The sequence below is a fragment of the Ctenopharyngodon idella genome, chromosome 4 (assembly GCF_019924925.1).
Source record: "Ctenopharyngodon idella isolate HZGC_01 chromosome 4, HZGC01, whole genome shotgun sequence".
In the NCBI taxonomy this organism is placed as follows: domain Eukaryota; kingdom Metazoa; phylum Chordata; class Actinopteri; order Cypriniformes; family Xenocyprididae; genus Ctenopharyngodon; species Ctenopharyngodon idella.
In genome coordinates, this window is record NC_067223.1 from 7,161,784 (window position 1) to 7,182,396 (window position 20,613).

At 36.9% G+C, this 20,613-nt stretch overlaps 2 protein-coding genes across 2 annotated transcripts in view; one reads left to right on the forward strand and one right to left on the reverse strand.

Annotated features, from left to right (window-relative positions):
- Positions 1-20,613, forward strand: part of mybpc1 (myosin binding protein C1) — a 40,294-nt gene that overhangs the window by 11,889 nt on the left and 7,792 nt on the right. The window contains exons 5-31 of the mRNA XM_051889998.1: positions 63-113; positions 638-679; positions 1,178-1,219; positions 1,971-2,081; positions 3,960-4,108; positions 4,202-4,319; positions 4,854-4,905; positions 5,782-5,838; positions 7,856-8,019; positions 8,890-9,022; positions 10,201-10,209; positions 10,585-10,709; positions 10,848-10,953; positions 11,059-11,225; positions 11,346-11,511; positions 11,888-11,994; positions 12,085-12,221; positions 12,305-12,464; positions 12,552-12,656; positions 13,775-13,963; positions 15,460-15,594; positions 15,693-15,860; positions 15,938-16,026; positions 16,139-16,331; positions 16,925-17,064; positions 17,297-17,456; positions 19,818-19,954. Of these exons, the coding sequence (XP_051745958.1) occupies positions 63-113; positions 638-679; positions 1,178-1,219; positions 1,971-2,081; positions 3,960-4,108; positions 4,202-4,319; positions 4,854-4,905; positions 5,782-5,838; positions 7,856-8,019; positions 8,890-9,022; positions 10,201-10,209; positions 10,585-10,709; positions 10,848-10,953; positions 11,059-11,225; positions 11,346-11,511; positions 11,888-11,994; positions 12,085-12,221; positions 12,305-12,464; positions 12,552-12,656; positions 13,775-13,963; positions 15,460-15,594; positions 15,693-15,860; positions 15,938-16,026; positions 16,139-16,331; positions 16,925-17,064; positions 17,297-17,456; positions 19,818-19,954 (3,212 nt within the window). The remainder of the gene's footprint in view (positions 1-62; positions 114-637; positions 680-1,177; positions 1,220-1,970; positions 2,082-3,959; positions 4,109-4,201; positions 4,320-4,853; positions 4,906-5,781; positions 5,839-7,855; positions 8,020-8,889; positions 9,023-10,200; positions 10,210-10,584; positions 10,710-10,847; positions 10,954-11,058; positions 11,226-11,345; positions 11,512-11,887; positions 11,995-12,084; positions 12,222-12,304; positions 12,465-12,551; positions 12,657-13,774; positions 13,964-15,459; positions 15,595-15,692; positions 15,861-15,937; positions 16,027-16,138; positions 16,332-16,924; positions 17,065-17,296; positions 17,457-19,817; positions 19,955-20,613) is intronic.
- Positions 7,835-20,613, reverse strand: part of gnptab (N-acetylglucosamine-1-phosphate transferase subunits alpha and beta) — a 55,291-nt gene continuing 42,512 nt past the window's right edge. The window contains exons 21-22 of the mRNA XM_051889994.1: positions 8,836-8,910; positions 7,835-7,982 (exon numbers count right to left, since the gene is read on the reverse strand). Coding sequence (XP_051745954.1) covers positions 8,860-8,910 — 51 coding nt within the window. The 3' untranslated portion in view covers positions 7,835-7,982; positions 8,836-8,859. The remainder of the gene's footprint in view (positions 7,983-8,835; positions 8,911-20,613) is intronic.

Consider the following 20,613-nt stretch of genomic DNA (forward strand, 5'->3'; position numbering starts at 1 on the left):
TACGGCTGGAAATGGAGTTCAGTGATAGGTGGGTGTATGTGTCAATCACACCTTTATTTCAGATAAAGATGATGATGTCACCGCCAGCACCCCATCACCTCCACCTCCAGCAGGTTGGTAGCCATGATGACCCATCCTCATCAAATCACTGTTGTTTTTTACTAATGTTGTTGCTATGATCATGTCAGTGTAGTTCAGTTATAAAACAAGCTAAAGGTTGTGCTAAAGATTGATATTTATGGCTCTATATAGTTGAAACTTGCAAAGAAAGCATGTATGCAAAAACATATGCACTTAACATTTGTGATTTTTGCCTGACTCCTACAAGCATTTAGACCCTTTATATAATATATAATCATATCTATATAAAGGAAGAGTTGCAGAAGACATTTGATCATGTCTATGCTTGTAGAAACATGCATAAAGTTTTTGCATATAATACAATATTTTAATGATGGTTTAAATTTATAGTAAAGTAAAAGGAAACACGAATTATAAAAAAAGCTTAATCTATCAAAGTATGCTACATTTTATTAAATTGAATTTTTTCTTCATTAAACTGTGTTAGGCTTATAAACAACCTTTACCTTGGCAAAACAGATACTCAATATAAATAATATTTTGTTTTCTTTCGCAGAGAATGGCAGCATACCCAAGAAACTTTCTATTGACCTTCCTAGTAAGAGTCTTTTATTAATGAATGCCCTCATTACTCTCGATCCAGAGGTTTATTTTTAGATTATATGTGAATCTGTTCATTTGAGCAAATAGGTTCAGGATTAATGAGGTTATTTATAGCAGACAGAGATCATTGCCCTGTGAATTTACATTTACTTCCAGTGCACCATTGCAACATAAATAGATATATTGCTGGAAATTCTCTCTTTTATGTCACCATAAAACATATTTCTTACGACATAAAGCATTACTAAAATATAATATTTTTCATGATAATAGTTGTATGTAAATATACAAATATTTTTAAAGGCAATCAAGCATAATGATTCCTGAAAAGACATTTGAACATGTACGGAATGACGCATGATATTAACAATCTGTTCCTGCTTTCAGTTCATGTTTTATACGTGGAATTGTGTGTTACAGTGTGTTGGCCGCAATGGACTTTACAGTACTATTTCTTATAATATGCTGTAAATTTCTCTCTGTCTCTGTTTAGATGATAGCGACCCTGAGTCAACCAGGGGGAGAAAAGACTCAGGTAATTCTATAACTACAGTAGACGCTTTAACTGATCCCTATAAACTAGAAACAAAGGCCGGAATAGGTCAAAGCATCTTAAGATGCTTTCAGTGCCTCATTTTCCCGCAATGGACAGCCAAATGGAACTGGTAAATGTATACATTTGGCAAGAGCAGTGTAAGAATCCCAAACCCCATTTTGAAAGAAACTGGAGGGGTTTTGGAGATCATCTGCTTTTTCGTACTCCATGGGAAAATAAATGGCACAGTTTATATTTTTATGTATACAAGATTTAATCTCATCGTTGATCATTGACTAAAACATGTGTGAAATCTCATTGAGCAATCAGAATATTTTTTCGAAATGATATTGCAACACAATGTATATTCACATATGTTAACTGATTCTCTCTTTTCCCTCTTAAAGGTCATTGTTCAGTGTCTTTATGCTTTCCATGTTGCTTTGTGGCAGCAATGTGTGATGACGATGTGTCACTGTGTGTTTGTTGAGTACTTATGTGTGTCGGTTCAGGCAATTGGTTGATTGCAAGATATATGGATTTAAAACACTTTATAATAACTTTCATTAAGTCATTTAAAAATATTTATATTCAAATATATTTATATATATGGGCATTAATATTAAAATTTCAAAGTGCACTAATTATCTAATAAGTATTACATATAATATGTTCATGAAAATGAAAGTTATTATAAAGCTGCCAAAAATGTATGAGTGGGATAAATGTATTCTTTCTCCTAAATGATCAGTGTGGTCTCTGGGGGATGGACAGCCTCCTGAGGAAATTGAAAAACAGATTGAATCTCAGCCGCTCTCGACTCTGTTGATTGAAAAGCCCCAGAGTGGCTCCATCACTGTAGGTCAGTAAATCCAGCTTTATTCCCGCTCCTGTTCATTCTTAAAGTGCCCCTATTATGCTTTTTCGAATAGTACCTTTCATGTAATGCGTTGTATAGCTGCTTGTGAATGTAAAAGGTCTGCAAAGTTTCAAAGATCAATGTGCATGATAAATAAAAAGTTCAGTCATGAAACTCTGACGAAGACAATCAGAGAAATATTAATAAATATCCTGACGCATCCGAGCTTTATAATGGCAGTGATAGGGTTCAGTGAGTATGAGCTGAACAAAGTGCTTCCATCCATCATAAATATGTGCTCCACATGGCTCCGGGGAGTTAATAAAGGCCTTCTGAAGCGAAGCGATGCGTTTGTGTAAAAAAATATCCATATTTAAACAAGTTAAGAAGTCAAATATCGAGCTTCCGCCAGACCGCCTTCCGTATTCAACGTACGCAGAAAGTGTAAACCTCTTGCAGTTCACAAAGCTTACGCTACGTCATGCGCCTTCCCTATTCAACTTATGGAAAAAGTGTAATTGACATGACGCCAGTTTACACTTTCTTCGTAACTTGTATACGGAAGGCAGTCTGGCGCAAGCTCGATATTCGACTTCGCTTCAGAAGGCCTTTATTAACTCCCCGGAGCCGTGTGGAGTACACGTTTATGATGGATGGATGTGGATGGAAGCACTTTGTTCAGCTCATACTCATTGAACCCTATCACTGCCATTATAAAGCTCGGATGCGTCAGGATATTTATTAATATTTCTCAGATTGTCATATACACCTAGGATGGCTTGAGGGTGAGTAAAGTTTGGGCTAATTTTCATTTCAAAGTGAACTAATCCTTTAACTCAACCTGCTTGCTATCACATCAATCTCTATAGGGAACAGCTGATTGGTTCCTGTTGTATCAGTAGCCAATGAGCTCGCTGCTCAACCTTCAAATACTTGGTCAGAATTTGTGTAGCAGTTTGCAGCATGTTTACAGAAACCCTTCGCCTTCCCCAGCTCCACCTGTATAGATCTGCTATGAGTAATTCATGTATGCTATATTGTACAGCAGCAGCATGTCTTGCTTGCTCACAGCAGCATGTCCTGTATGTATTGGCAGTAGCAAGTCCCTTACTTGCTCTGCAGCAGCAGCAATAACCAACAGCAGCAGCGTATCAGATCTGTTCCGCCAAGACCAAACTTACAACATTGTCATACTCATTACCATGCCAAACACTCAGAGAGTTGTCATGACATAAATGGAGTTATTTTCTCCCAAAAGAAAGAACCAATTCTGATTTGCCTGAAACGAGTCATCAGTACTTCCTGCACATACCTATGTAGGTTTGTAACAAATTTGCATAGTGCCTACCTATAGCCTTTATTGGCTGTCAGTAAACATGTCTACTTTGATCCGCCCTCAAAAATAAGTTGTAGCTGAGTCCTGGTTTCGTGTTGTCAACATGTCGAGAAGAAGCTGTTTTCTGCACTGCAAAAGCTAATCCACTTTGCATGCACTTCCAAAGGATGAGGACTCAAAATTGATACAATAAAACCAACACCATTGTTACTATTCATTTCCCTGTGTATACAAGTGCTGTGGAAGCCTCCTGAGATGAAATTTAGATGTGGTGATAGACTTTTTGTTTCTGACACATGCTAAGCAGTAGTCCAGTCACAACAGACTGAGCCATCTGGCCAATCAGAGCAGAGTAGACTTGTGCAATGCATGTTATGAGTGTGAACTTAATGTGTTTTTTGACGTTGGATGCATGCAAATCTATTGCAGTAGACCTTTAAAATAGCATAATAGAGGCACTTTAAGCTCTTATGCACATCTTTAGGAACTCACAATGTTTATTCAACAAACACAACTGCAGTATGTTTTATTTTGTTGTTTGAAAGGTGGAGACATCACCTTTGTTGCGAAGGTGGAGGCCAAAGACTTGCTTCGTAAACCAACCATTAAGTGGTTCAAGGGCAAGTGGATGGATCTGGCTAGCAAGACTGGGAAGCACCTGCAGCTTAAAGAATCTTTCGATCGCTTTTCCAAGGTGATCCCGCTCAACCAACGTATTGTAAAGAAGCATTTGCATAACTTTCCTATTCTCTAAGCAATAGTTGCCATTGTTTCCCCGTTGCTGTAGATTCACACCTTTGAGATGCACATCATTAAGGCGAAGGAGAACTATGCAGGGAATTACAGATGTGAGGTCAGCTACAAAGACAAATTTGATAGCTGCTCTTTTGACCTGGAGGTCAAAGGTTTGTTTTCTGATTGAACACAACAAACACTTTCAAAGAAATGTACACTACCACGTTTGGGTCCTTGAGATTTTTTCTTTTCTGAAAGAAAAACTTTTATCTAACAAGGACACATCAAAATTGTCCAAAAGTGACATTAAAGACATTTATAATGTTACAAAAGAGTTCTATTTCAAATAAATGATGTTCTTTTGAACTTTCTACTCATCAAAGAATCCTGAAAACAATATATCAAGGATTTCAGAAAAATTATTTAGCACAACTATTTTCAACATTGATAAACAAATGTTTCTTGAGCAGCATATCAGTATATTAGAATCATTTTTATAATATAATTTTTATAATATTTATTTTAAATTGTAATAATATTTCACAATATTTCTTTTTAATCTATTTTAAAAAATAAATAAATAAATGCAGAGACTGCAGGGAGAAAAAAAATAAAATCTTACAGACCTCAAACTTTTATAGTGTACATTTTATCCCTTTATCGTATTTCATCAATTTTTTACTTTCTTTCTTTTTTCTTCTCAGAAGTCCCAGAGGGTTCTCAGAGCATTGATATTCGCTCAGCTTTCAAAAGAAGGTAAAGGGGGAACATCCTCCCCCAAAATAATGTTTTATTAAAAGAAATGTATAGATATTTTCAGCAAAATGGCTGATTTTTTTTTTTTTTTAAAGTGCTGTTTAGTAAGATTTATAATTAATCATTATAAAATATAAATTTCTAAATTCTTATTATGTAGTTTATTTTCTTTGTAGCACATAAAGGTGAAATAGGTGAAATTACACACACACATATATATATATATATATATATATATATATATATTCAGAATGAAAAGTAAAAGTAAAGTAAATCCTACTTGACTTTTAAAAACATAAAATATTCTTTTCCAGCATAAATGATGCATTACAGTGCCAGAAGTGTAAGATCTTCTCTGTGAATGTTTAATCAATTAAAACACGGACTTCTGTTCCAGTAAGCCTCAACAAACCTATGTATAAACATGGTTTGATGAAGGGCTGGATTACCAGAAAGTTCTCAGTTAACCATTTTGTCAAATATATTTACCACCAAATCAACCCGTCGACCAAACCAACCAAACGAATGTGTTGAACTTGTTTAAAGGCCAACGCTTGCACTGGGAACTTCCACCCCAACAATGTGTCAGAAAGCAACGCAAACTATCCAAGCTCATACTGTTCTCCCAAAGTAACATTGGAAGAATCAGTCATGAGACCACTAGGACCACCCTTGGTAGTTTGTGCACAAATCAGTTCGCCTAACGCCAGTGCTTTGGTACTCGGCCGCAAAGCGAAAGGTTCTTGTGTACACCTCAATCCTGCATTCGTTTGAATGCAGAGATTGCAGGCTCTTGCGTTGTTCTTTTAGCATTGTTTGATTCTGATGTTTGTGACTTTTCTGATTCAATTTCCATTAATCTCTTGTGAACAACAGCAGTGAAGGCCAGGACGATGCAGGCGAGCTTGACTTTAGTGGGCTTCTCAAACATAGGTGAGAACTCCAGTCTGTCCCCCACAGGGGACCAATTCTTTCTTGTTTTTTGGACCTTTTTTTCCCTTAAGCCCTGATAGGGGTGACTTTTTCTTCAATCCTTCTTTTACACTGTTAAAATCCAACAATATCTTTAATATATGAATTATTTCCTCATGTCATTCACTGCGAAAAAAGCAACTACTCTGCCCTTAAAATATTTAACCATCCTGTAATGTGGAAAACAATATTTATGTGCCATTATTGTTATTATTGATACACATTTTGGCATATGATTAAGTGCAAGTGTATTTGTTGCCAACATAAAGGAAAAACTGGACGCAAACAAAACATCATCATTCACACAAACTTATTTTTGGAGTTTTGCCTCTTTTTTGTGAGGTTTGGCTTTAGTATTTTGTTGTTATACCTATTTAACAGAAGTTACACTCCTGCATAATGGAGAAAAAAGTAAGAAAATTATCTTGGCTTGTCTCTTTTTCTTCCCCACACATTCAGACACGGCAGGTTAGTATCGTAGGTTATTAAACGATTAGACGTTATCACTGGTAAGTATCATAATCCTTTAGCTTCCCAAGCATGACCTGAACAGGAACTGTATAAGCAAGAGTGTTGGCCTACTGTAGTCTGGTAACACTTTATTTAAAGACAGCATTCATTAAAGATTCAGCAACGCTCAGGAATGATGGAAACAACCCTTTAGTATTCAGAACCTGATGAAAAGGGCACATTTTCCATTCATTTACGAGTTGTTGGTGGAGCACTTCTACATGAAGCTGTGAAATAGTGTTATCGCTACTTTTGTTAATGGAATCTTGATTTATACTCGAGAAACAAGACACACAACTGCAACTGCAAACCTTCGGTGTTCTTAATACTTGCCTGAGCAACTACAGACTTGTTGAAACACACATTAAAACATGAAAATAATAATGTTACTTCCGGACATTCAGGGAAATGTCTGTGTAAGAAGAGGGCTGAATGACAAAAGCTGATGATTACTAATTTAACTCTCACACCCTGATCATGTTTAACGACTGTGATCATGTATAACAACAATATTCACTCCTAATAAACCCTGACTTCTAACTCTAATATAAAAGAAAACAACTACACTGACAGTTTAAATAGGACTCCTACAAAGAGATGGGTACAGTTTAAACTACAGGACAGAGTCAATAGATTACTATTAATGAATTAAGGATTATAATTAGGGCTGTTGATTGAAATCAAACAATCATTCAATCAATCAATCTATCTTAATAATTATGTTCTTTCTGCATATTTTTAATGTTGGTTTATTTACTTCTATATCAATCAAATAGACCAACAATAAAAAAAATTTAAAAAACACTTACGTCATTGGCTATTTATGAAATTATGTTCATATTTTTTGTTGTTGCTCTTTTTACTTTGCTGGTCTTTATTCCAAATCAAGTTAAAACAGTTAAAATATTTAATAATACATTCTGAGACCTGCACTAAATTCATTTTACATTGACAGCTCTAATTATAAATCTTCCTAATATAGTTTACATTATAATACATTGAATCAAATTACAATCAAAATACATTTTTAGAAAATTAGTACATCCATCATGAGCACGATCATGTGTTAACCACATGATAACCCAATGTTCTCCCCTTTTCACTGACTTTTTCACTTATCCTTTCCAATCATAAAGAAATTGAATAGTAGTAGCTCCTCACTAAATTCGTTTCCCCAATCATAAACACAGTACCATCCTTTCCTTGATCATGTGATCCACCGTGTAGCTAAAAACTAGTGAGACATCTCTCCCTGTAACAGATCACCAATGACATAGCAGGGATTTAGCAGCCCATCTCTTTGTGTGACATGTCTTGAGGAACTAGAAATAAGGAGGATAATAGTGGAAAATCATATTAAAACCTATGAATATCCCTAGTACATAGCAATCTGGTTCCTCAACACATGTTGAGAAAGCCCTAGCCATGACCTTTGACCTCATACTGTGTTACTGCTCTGTGATGTCAGGGAGCACAAGCAAGAGGAAACTCCTGAGGTGGACGTGTGGGAGATTTTGAAAAACGCCCGACCTGATGAATATGAGAAGATTGCTTTTATGTATGGCATCACCGATCTCAGAGGCCTTCTGAAAAGACTGAAGAAAACCAAAAAGGAAGAGAAAAAGAGCGAAGGTGCTAATTTAACCTTTGTTAGATTGATAATGTACAGTATTCAGTTCAGATTGTTAAAGGGTTAGTTCACCCAAAAATGAAAATTCTGTCATTAATTACCCTCATGTTGTTCCAAACCCGTAAGACTTCCGTCCATCTTCCGAACACAAATGAACATATTTTTAATGAAATCTGAGACATTTCTGTCCCTCCGTTTACAGCCTAAGCAACTACCACTTTGACGCTTCAAAAAGTTCATAAAGAGATCGTAAAACTAATCCATTTGAATTTTGCGGTTTAAATTGTCTGAAGAGACTCGATTGCTTTATATGATGAACAGATTGAATTTAGGCTTTTATTCACATATAAACATTCATCAACTCACACATCAGTTGTGGTAAACAGAAGCTCAAGCATGTTTGAGCTTCTGCAAGAACCAATGAGGTTTGTTCTCGTGCGTCAAGCAGATTCGGTTGAGTTTCTGTTTATGTTTGCTGATCAGTGTTTATATGTAAATAAAAGCCTAAATTCAATCTGTTCATCATATAAAGTGATTGAGTCTCTTCAGAAAATTTGGACTAAACCGTTCAATTCATATGGATTAGTTTGATCTCTTAATGAACTTTTAAAGCGTCAAAGTGGTAGTTGCGTAGGCTGTCAATGGAGGTACAGAAATCTCTCATATTTCATTAAAAATATGTTCATTTGTGTTCCGAAGATGAACGAAAGTCTTATGGGTTTGGAACGACATGAGGGTTAGTAATTAATGACCCAACTTTCATTTTTGGGTGAACTAACCCTTTAAATTATAGTTTTAGTTTTGAAAATGCCACATACCCAATTTCTTCTCTTGAAACACTGTTATTCACCTGAATTCATTTTCCACTGCAGCATTTGCCAAGAGACTGGAACCTGCATACCAGGTGGACAAAGGCGGAAAGATCCGGTTAGTTGTGGACCTTGCTGACCCGACTGTGGAGTTAAAATGGTACAAGAACGGACAAGAGATTCGCCCTACTCCAAAGTATGTCACCTCCTATTCTTACATGCTCTTACATGAACTACATTCAGAAACACGCTCATATGAAACCAAAGCCAACCTGTTTAAAAAACCTTCATTTATTATGTTCTTTGGCTTGCTGGTCACAGGTGACGCAGAAACACACCCTCCGCACATGCTACACACACATACACAAGTGAACCATCAGCATTTCATACCTGGCAAACACACAACGTTCTTAAAACATTAATCTGTGCCTTATGATAACTTCCAGAAATGTTTAAAGGACGTTATGTGAGTGAAGGCCAATGTGAAGCTCTTGAGCTACATTTGAAGTTTTAAATGTAGTGTACAATGAGTAATTAACAACAGGAAACTGTACAGGAAAAAGGCACCACCACCTTCACAGGACTTTAATAGAGTTGCAAAAGCTACCTGAATTTTGTACATTAAATGCATATATTTATCTCTTATGATACTGTACAAATATATTTTATTTATATATATATATTTTTATTATTTATTTATTTTTTATTTAGTACTGCACCGATTTGTCATAATACATTTTTGCATATATTCCACAAGAAAAATATTATTTTGTAATAATGTGTATTAAAGTGCTAAAAAAATTATGATCTTATTTTTAAGATTTTATCTCTATATTATTTTTTAAAATGCTAAACATCTTACAAATTCTGCAAGAAGTACATAAACTCAAGTGTATAGTTTATATATGTAATGGCATTTCTGTTGTTTAATTTGTTAGTAATTGTAAAGGACAATTATGTAGAACTATGTGTATTTCTTTGTTGAAATCTTCTTTTCAAAACATTAACAATTTATTTGAAAATTAGCGTATATTTTAACCCACTTTTCTTTGTAAAAGCAATTCAATTAAAGCCATTTGGGTGGTCCGTGCAGTTTTCTGGTTGCTTATCTTCAATGATGTTCATCCCAGGATTCCCTGCTTTTTAGGGGACTCTCTTTTTTTTTTCTTCCACCTTTTCTCTTTCCCTCTCTCTCCCTCTCTCTATGTAACTGTAACACTAATAGCTCTTCCAGCCCTGTTTGATCTAGGCATGATGTCTATCTATCCTTTCTGTCTGTTATGCAATGGTGATCCCACCTGTCTGCTATAACCTCCAATTCCACCTACTCCATCCTGTGCTCCGGCTGTTCTGGCTCCTCTGTTCACCATAAAGTAATAGGAAGTAAGTCAGCCAGTCCTCAGGACTGTCTTGTATATCTGAACCAAAGGAGTGTCCTCATTTCTGCTGTATGGATCTGTTCTGATGGTTTAAGTGTCATGTTGTATGTAGATAGATAGATCAATGGATCAATGGATAGATCGATAGATAGATTGATAGATCGATAGATAGATCTGCTTTATTGCTAAAAGTTTTTGACACAACACCCAAATATTTTGCTTGACAATCCTCCTGTCAATATATAACTGATCGTGCCATAAATGACTTACCACTTCGGTACTGTTACCTAATAATGTAAAGTTAAGGAACATCTGTCAAGTCAAGTAAAATTAGCCTTTGAAATGTTAACTTTCAGTAACTAATGAATTGACTGTGCAGGTATATCTTTGAGCACAAAGGCACTCAACGGATAATGGTTATTAACAACTGTCAGACAAGCGATGATGCTGCCTACTCAGTTTCTGCAGGAGAAGAGAAGTGCACCACTGAACTGTTTGTGAAAGGTACGTCCACCTTACCAGACGATTTTATACTTGAACGTGATGGAATTGATCAGTAATGACTGGTTTATAACAACTTTCCCAAACACTGTGTCCCAATGATTGATGATATAATCCTGGTCTCTTTGGGTCCTCCTATAGAACTGCCTGTGAACATAGTGAAAGAGCTAGAGCCCGTAAAAACCACAGTGAATGAGAGAATTGAACTGGAGTGTGAGGTGTCTGAGGAAGGAGCAAAAGTTAAATGGTATGTGTGATGGAGATTTAAGGTGATTTACCTGATTTTTGGGTGTGACACAAAAAGCAAAATGAGTAACAAAGCTTGACCTATTTTGCTGACTGTCTGGTAAAGGATGAAGAATGGAGTGGAGGTTCCCACAGGAGTGCGGTCTCGGTACCGTGTGAAAAGTGAGGGTACCCGACACTGGCTGATCATTGACGACGCCTCAAAGGACGACACTGGCACCTACTCCCTGATGGCCACCGGGGGCACCTCTCAGGCTCACGTTCAAGTTGACCGTATGATAATTTTGCTTTTTGAGAGCATCAATAGCATCTTTGTTTCATCTCTTTCTCTCCTGTTCATTTAAATCTTTTCCCTTTGTTTTCCTTCCTGTTACATGCCATTGGATGATTCAGTGAAGCCTCTGAAGATTTTAATGGATCTACAGAGTATGACAGTGTTGTTGGGTCAGCCTCTTAAATTGAACTGTGAGATTTACCCTGGAAATGTCCCGGGCCGCTGGTACAAGAATGGCCAGCTGATCCAGCCTAATGACCGTATCAGCATTTTTCACAAACTCAAGTATGCCAACTTATTTGTTCAATATTAAATCTCAATCATACCAGCTTATCAGCTCATATACCGCACAGAAATATTTTATAAACATGTGAAGAAAATATTCCCACCATTTCTAAAATTAGAACTCTATCAACTGGAGCCCCCTGTGGAAAAATTAAGCTTAAGCTAGTAGCTGTAGAACATGGTAGCTGGTTTCTGACTGGTCTAAGCTGGTCAGTAGCTAATCGACCAGCCATCATGGTCCAAAAACCATCCTGACCACCTTAAATTGGTATGGCCAGGTGGTGACTCTTGTTGCAGGTCCAAGATGGTCTATAAGAGTGGCTCTCAACCAGGGGGTGAAGGATGACTTAAAATTCTATATATATTCAACTTACAGGAATCACAGCCTCGACATTGAGAGCTCCACCATTCACGATGCGGGCGATTATACCTTTGTTCCTGAGGGATACACACAGACGCTGTCAGCCAAAGTGCACATCATAGGTACCAGCAACAATCCAGAAGTTCTCTGATTCTTATCGTATTTATGCTAATAAACTCTCTGAAAGAATCCCATTTGGACCAACTCTGCAGATCCCCCCAGGGTGCACTTAGAGGCACTGAATGTCCAGGACAACACGGTGATTATCGTGGCCGGAAACAAACTCCGCCTGGAGATCCCTATCAGTGGAGAACCAGCACCCAGAGTGGTGTGGATGAAGGGAGAAAGGGTGAGCGATGACCAACCTTTTCTGCAGAAAATATAAAATTATACCAGAAACACCTGGATTAAACTAGGCTAATGGGTTTTCAGGTCATCCTTGATACAGGAAGTCGAGTTCGTGCAGAGACATTTGCAGACCACACCTGCCTAACTATTGATATCACAGAAAGAGAAGATACTGGAAACTACAAGATCGTCCTTCAGAACGAAGCTGGAGAAGACACGGCCAGTATTAAGGTCAAAGTTGTGGGTAAGACACTCTCCCCTGAGAAAACAATGTTTGTTTGGGTGATGACATTAATACGATGTAAATCTTATCATATTTTTTTCTATCTAGATATCCCAGATCCCCCTGAGGCCCCTATGGTCACTGATGTGGGTGGAGACTGGTGCACTATGACATGGGATCCTCCACGCTATGACGGTGGTTCCCCCATTCTTGGTAAATCAACTTCCTGTGCATAAAAAACCGCATATTTATATTTTAGAAGCCTGTTAAGTTTAAGTTTAGTTATTTCAAATGATATCTTGAAAAACACTTTGGAATTTAACTGTAATCTCATTACACTACCTATATTTTAATGTCACAAAGGCTGTATTTGATCAAAAATACAGCAAAAACAGTGATATTGTGAAATATTATTAAAATTTAAAATAACTGTTTCCTATTTTAATATAATACACAAAACATATGTAAAGCAATTGTTAAATTAAATGTAAATCATTTCCTCCATTACGCTTGCATTTTAAACACTGTTTTACATAATTGGTCATCATGAGGAATTAATTGTCCCTAATGAACAGAAATAAAACATACTGTAACTTTCAGAACTTCACTAGCATTATAAGTAGACCTCTGGGGAAAAAAATGAAATGATTTTTTAAAAATTATGATATGACCCCTTTAAATATGCAGCTGTGCAGTTGAGGCTCTTATTAGCATAACATATGCATATGCATACGTTAAAGAGGCCATATTATGCCCCTTTTCAAATTCTTGATTTTATTTTGGGGTCTACTAGAATAGGTTTTCATGCTTGAATGTTCAAAAAACATTATTTTTCACATATTTTGCATTGTTGCAGCACCTCTCTTCCCAGTCTGTCAGTAACACTCTGTTTAGTTACGCTCTCTATGAAGCCCCTTCTTCCGAAAAGCTCAGTGTGCTCTGATTGGTTGGCTGGATCAGTGTGTTGTGATTGATCAACCGCTTCGAGCGTGTTTCGTAAATGCCACGCCCCCTTACCATAACTGCGAGTTTAAACACTCACCCCTTTTATTTGCTTATGCCTTGGGTGAAATATCTAAAAATTGTGGATATTATTGGAATATTGTGACATGTACGTTCCCGGAAGAAAACTCAAGACTACAATCGAGCCGTTTCAGGAAGTTGCTTACTGATGTAGAGAATAACTCCCTTTGTAGTGGACTTTGTGCTTTGTTACTTTGCATACTTTTTTCATGCTCAGACTAATCAGCATTACACACTAAAGAATGTTGGAAATGTAAAAAAGCATAATAGTTCCTCTTTAAAGCATGATTCTTTTTGATATATCATAGGATACTTCATTGAGCGAAAGAAGAAACAGAGCTCTCGGTGGATGAGGCTGAACTTTGACCTTTGCAAAGAGACCACCTTCGAGCCCAAAAAAATGATTGAAGGTGTGCCGTACGAGGTGCGCATCTTTGCGGTTAACGCTATTGGTGCCTCCAAACCCAGTGAACCCTCCAAGCCTTTCATTCCTCTGGGTGAGTACACAAGTGGCTCATCTGTATTATTAATGGGATTTTGTGTCTCTTCGAATCAGTTATGTCATGAGCGCCATCTCTATTATGCAACATAACACGCAGTATGATCATTTAATCAAATGCCATTAAGCAAGACAAAAAGCACCGCAGAGACGCCAGAGCTTGTCTGTTCCCTTTTGGGCTCCTGTGCGACAGGTGTTGCTGTGCTCACAGCAGTATCCAAAACATTCAGTCTGTGACCTCCACAGGAGAGGCCTGAGATTTAGAAGATACTGAGTATGACTTTATAATGGCTGCCAAATCATCTGCGGATTATTATGTTATGAGATCAGATACTGTCTCTACTTCAGTCACAGCTCAAACATGAGTTGTGCGAGAATAGAAGAGTCCAGACAAATGAGACCCCTTGTGAAATTCATGACATACCAGGGTGATCCTCTCTCACATGTGTTTGTGTGTGGAAGTACACGTGTGGCCATCATTATATGGATTAAAAGGAATAGTTATCCAAATTAATCAAAAAATATTTTTTTGTTCCCTAAAAATAAGTTTTGCCTGCCTGATTTGCGAGTTAGTTTCCCTGGTTCTTAAAGGGTTAGTTCACCCAAAAATATTGTCATTTATTACTCACCCTCATGTCGTTCTACACCCGTAAGACCTTAAATATTAAGATATTTTTGATTAAATCCGATGGCTCAGCGAGGCCTGCATAGACAGCAATGGTACTTCCTCTCTCAAGATCCATAAAGGTACTAAAAACATTTAAATCAGTTCATGTGAGTACAGTGGTTCTACCTTAATATTATAAACCGACGAGAATATTTTTTGTGCGCCAAAAAAACAAAATAATGACTTTTTAACAATATCTAGTGATGGCTGATTTCAAAACACTGCTTCGGAGCGTTATGAATCTTTTCAGTCGAATCATTGATTCGGATTGCGTATCAAACTGCCAAACTGCTGAAATCACGTGACTTTGGCGCTCCGAACCAGTGATTTGATTCGTAAAGGTCTGAAGCTTAATGAAGCAGTGTTTTGAAATCGTCCATCACTAGATATTGTTAAAAAGTCGTTATTTTGTTATTCCCATCACTTTATAATATTAAGGTAGAACCACTGAACTGATTTAAATATGTTTTTAGTAACTTTATGGATCTTGAGAGAGGAAGTACCATTGCTGTCTATGAAGGCCTCACTGAGCCATCGGATTTAATCAAAAATATCTTAATTTGTGTTCTGAAGATGAACGAAGGTCTTACGGGTGTAGAACGACATGAGGGTGAGTAATAAATGACATTATTTTCATTTTTGGGTGAACTAACCCTTTAATTAGTTAACACCTGTTCTGTTTCAGTTAATCGTCCCCTGTGTATTTAAAGGGTTAGTTCACCCAAAAATGAAAATTGTTCCGCTAATTGTTTTAGAACAAATTATCCAAAAATACTGGCTGAAAATGTTCAGCAACACTAATTACTACCTTCATTAACTCCCACTAGCTGTGACCAGTGAACCCACAATGCTGGTGGTGGATGACGTCACAGATACCACTGTGACCATGAAGTGGAGACCACCAGACACGATTGGTGCTGCAGGACTTGATGGGTACCAAGTTGAATACTGCATTGAAGGAAGTAAGATTTGTTAAATTACTAAATTTGTTTTGAAGAAGTGGTTTTCAATTGGTGGGTGTTCATGTGGTTTTGTTCTTATGCAATACTTTATTTTACAGCTGACGAATGGATACTTGCTAATAAAGAGCTGACAGAAAAAACGAGGTACACTATAACTGGTCTGCCAATGGAGGGCAAGATCTTAGTGCGTGTCAAGGCCATAAATGCTGCTGGAGCCAGTGCACCACGCACCACCCAACACTCCATACTGGTGAAAGAGGTCATCGGTGAGGGCCTACTGCCACTTTCATTTTGCTATTTGAAATGCATTAGTTAATGTAAACTAATAACACATATCTCACAGAACCTCCTAAGATTCGCATACCTCGACACTTGAAGCAGACGTACATTCGAAAGGTCGGCGAAGTCGTCAACCTCGTCGTGCCATTTGTGGTGAGCCAACAGATCATGATAACAAACTTCAAGCTTATCAAATTCTTCCCTTCTGCTCACAAAAAAAAAAAAAAAAAAAAAAAAAAAAATGTCAAAACCTTTTATCTTTTAGGGTAAACCAAGGCCAAAAGTCACCTGGTTGAAAGAGGGTCAGCCGATTGAACAAACCATCAGCATTCGTAATTCAGATTGTGACAGCATCATGTTCATCCGCAAAGCTGAACGCAAGCATTCTGGGAAATATGAACTGAGCGTACAAGTGGAGAATCAGATCGACACGGCCGTGTTGGACATCCAGATAGTCGGTTAGTTAAGAAATATACAATCAAACCAAAAATTATTCAGACATTTTTGATATATTTTTACTAGTGGGTGCAGGACACTATAGTTCATTTATGTAAGTGAGGATAGCAAAATAAAGTAAACTGTGACATATTATACCCAAAAATTCTTCATACAGTGGACTACCAATAAAATTTGACCTGACAGACACTTTGACCTGACCATGTTTTGCTTAAGTGTTATCTGACATAATTAAGATTAATTTTTTCTGACACAGATTAACTGAGATCTTGTCATATTTTATTACCATGTTTTTAAACTATAGTGAATAAACTGATTTAATGAATGAAATGTTCAAGGTCTCTGAATAAATTTTGGTTTGACTGTATATATATCTTTGAATTTCAGTGGCATTGCATGGGTTATAATTTTTATATTAAAGGTGCAAAAGTTCTGATATGATTTAACCTTGTTTCTTTTTTTTATTTTTTATTTTTTTCTTTTTTTTAACATCACAACCAGCTGGTTTAACAGTGGTCTGTAGACTTTTTATATCCACTGTATGAAGTTCTCCACTGAAGTGCTGTTGAACTTTTTCTATTGCTGCCTATTCCAGATCTTCCAGGCCCACCACAGGCTGTAAAGATCGATGAGGTTTGGGGGACTAATGTAGCACTGGACTGGAATCCACCCAAGGACAACGGCAATGCACCCATAATAGGCTACACCATCCAGAAAGCTGATAAAAAGACAATGGTCTGAAGAAAACTTTGGTTGCCTTTTCACTGTACTTCTATGATACTAATATTTAACACAGATTTAAACATATATAATATAATCTCTTTTTTATAATTCCTGGGATAAGTAAAATATTTTTTTCTTTATTATATAGTTTATATACAAATATATAGTACAAAAAAATCTGTAATATTTTAAGTGTAAAGTGGAAAAAGTCTGATCAGTGTGTGTGTGTGTGTGTGTGCTACAGGAGTGGTACACATGTGTGGAGCACTACCATCGTACCTGCATCACAATCTCAGATCTGGTGGTGGGTAACGAGTATTTCTTCAGAATCTACTCTGAGAACATGGTGGGCTTAAGTGAAAACGCCACTGCCACTAAAAACAGTGCTCTGATCGTGAAGGAAGGTAAGGCTCTGCTCCGCTCTACTCCTACCCATTTGTAAATTAACTGCTTGTTAAATTCAAAGCTGCAGTAAGTGATTTTTTTGAATCTGAATACCAATTAAAAAGAATTAAAGAGGACCTATTATGCTTTTTTATTTATTTATTTTTTAGAATTTTCAACAGTCTTTAGTGTGTAATGCTGCTGTTTGAGCATGAAAAACATCTGCAAAGTTACAAAGCACAAAGTCCACTCCAAAGGGAGTTATTCTCTATATCAGTAAGCACTGTTTCTGAACTTACTGAAACGCCTTGATTGAAATCTTGAGTTTTCTTCTGGGAACTTGCATGTCAATATTCCAATAATTTCCACAGTATTTAAGTAACTCCCACCCAAGGCATATGCAAAAAAAAGGGCGAGGCCTGGTTGAGTTGCGTTAGGAGTGTTTAAAACTTGTGGTTATGGTAAGGTGCGTGACGTTTCCGAAACACGCTCAAAGCAGTTGATCAATCATAGCACACTGGTCCGGCCGACCAATCAGAGCACACTGTGCTTTTCAGAAGGAGGGGCTTCATAGAGACGGGAAGTAAAGAGAGTGTTAATGACAGACTGGAAACTGAGATGCTGCAACAATGTAAAATGTGAAAATAAAAATGTGTTTTTTGAACATTCAAGTGTGAAAACCTATACTAGTAGAACCCAAAAACAAAATCTATACTTTAGTCGGCGCCGATGGCCTCATGGGCAGTGCGCCAACATGTAGCGCCAATGCGCTTCGAGCAACCCGAGTTCGAGTCCCGGCTCGTGGTCCTTTCCCGATCCCGTCCCCCTCTCTCTCTCTCACTTTGCTTCCTGTCTAATCACTGTCCTATCATAATAAAGGCAAAAACGCCAAAAATAAATCTTTAAAAAAAAAAAAAATCTATACTTTAAAAAAGGGGCATGATATGACCTTTTTAAGCTATGACAGCCCTGTAAACAGCAAAACAGAATCTGTGCATTTTAGCCAATCAAAAAACTTGCTCTCTTCCAACCTCTAACCAATGTTGTGAATTTGGGGTTGACCTACTGGTGGAAGTGTTCAAGTAATTGTTTGACCATTCCTGTAGCTAAAGCATAGTCTTCACATGTCATATGTTTGACTCACAGGGAACACATATAAAATAAAATAAAATAAAATAAAATAAAATAAAATAAAATAAAATAAAATAAAATAAAATAAAATAAAATAAAATAAAATAAAATAAAATAAAATAAAATAAAATAAAATAAAATAAAATAAAATAAAATAAACCTTGAGTGTAGTTTATGTCGATTTGGATAAAACTGTCTGTTTGGTGTCGCTAGTAGTGCTGAAATCGCTTGCAGCAGTTTTAATTAAAATTCTTAATACTAACAAATTTGCTTTATAGTAGTAATTTAGGCCTGGCTAATGTGGACTTGTGTGATGTTTCCTAATAATCTAAGAAATCACAGGGGAATTTACAGCCTTGGTACCTGAGGGCTGATGTCCTAATTAACACTAATTTACTAATCAACATCCTACTTGGTCTGTCTTTATATATTTAGTCAGGATTTTAATTGAAATGCACGTCCCTGAACATGGTGTAAAGGAGGGTCGTTCAGTCCTGCTCTTGGAGATGAAGTCTGTGTCCCAATTTGATTACATATAATATACACTAAAAGTATGTATGTTGCTGGAAATGGGAAAGTACATAATTTGAGTTTTTACAGTGTGCCAGTTGAGAACATATCTTGATATTACAAGGCTAAAATAGATAAAAACTAATTCAAAATATTAATAACAACTATAATAGTATATAAATAACACTCATATAAGGACACATTAATTCTAATCTTATGTTGTGTTAGAATGGATAATATGCAAATTGGGACACTTGCCTGCAGAGTTTAGCACATGAACCTGAATCTGTTAATCAAGGTTTGGTGTTTGAGCAGGATTGTACTCCCCTGGTGTAAAGTCTAAACTTGACACAAAGGAACTTTAAAGGCTTTACTGGAGTGTTAAAGGTATGTTCTGCACTTTATAGTAACTTCACAATTTGATGATTCTCCCTGATACATCTCCATTTACACTTGGTATATACTAGTAATAACACAAAAAATGTTTATTAGCCACAAATTTCTGTGACGACAGTAACCATGTGTGTTCCCAAGTGCAGATTTCATCTTTAACAGACTGTGTGTGTCACGCTTTGCCAATGCTGATGATAAATGTTGTCTCTTCCTCATCACATAAGGGAAATTCCCCCATGATACAGCTCTCGGCTTGTATCATGCAAAGTCCCATTCTCCCTTCCCCTCTCACTCCTCCTCCTCCTCCTCTTCCTTTCGCTCTCCCTCTCCCTCTCACTCTCAATCAGGCCTGCAACTGAAGAACCCAGAGTATAATGACCGCGACTTCACCGAGCCGCCCACTTTCACTCAGCCGCTTATCAACACCTTCGCCGTAGCTGGGTACAACGCCACCCTGAACTGCAGTGTGCGTGCCAACCCTAGGGTAGGTGACTGGCAGGACACAATACTAGAAAGGTAGGGTAAATTCAGACACTTTTTGCCATTGAGATGACTGGGAAAAAATGTCACCTTAAAGGGATAGTTCACCCAAAAATGAAAATTCTGTCATAATTTACTCACCCTCAAGTAGTCCTCAACCTGTATGAGTTTCTTTAAAGGGTGTTTTAAAGGATGTCAGTAACCAAACAGATCTCACCCCCCAATGAATACCATAGTAGGAAATACTATGGTATTCAATGGGGGGTGAGATGTGTTTGGTTACTGATATTCTTCCAAATATCTTAATATGTGTTCAACAGAAGAAAAAAATTCATACAGGTTTGGAACAACTTGAGGTTGACAGATGACAGAATGATGTCAGAATGATTTGTGGGTGAACTATCCCTTTAAAAAGTGTTATTTTGCCATATCATTTTTTTTCTGTCACCCGAGACAGGTAAGCACACTTTTCAAGCACACTTCAGTTTAGATCACAAGACATAAAGTCCCTGTTTACACCTGAAATCACTTACTAAGTCGTTGTATCACTGCATTTCACTGAAAAATCAGCTTGTTCTGTGGAATATTATTTTAAATAACTTTCACTGACACATCAGGATTTATAGTATCATCATTTATACAACAAATGCAACATGGTCACAT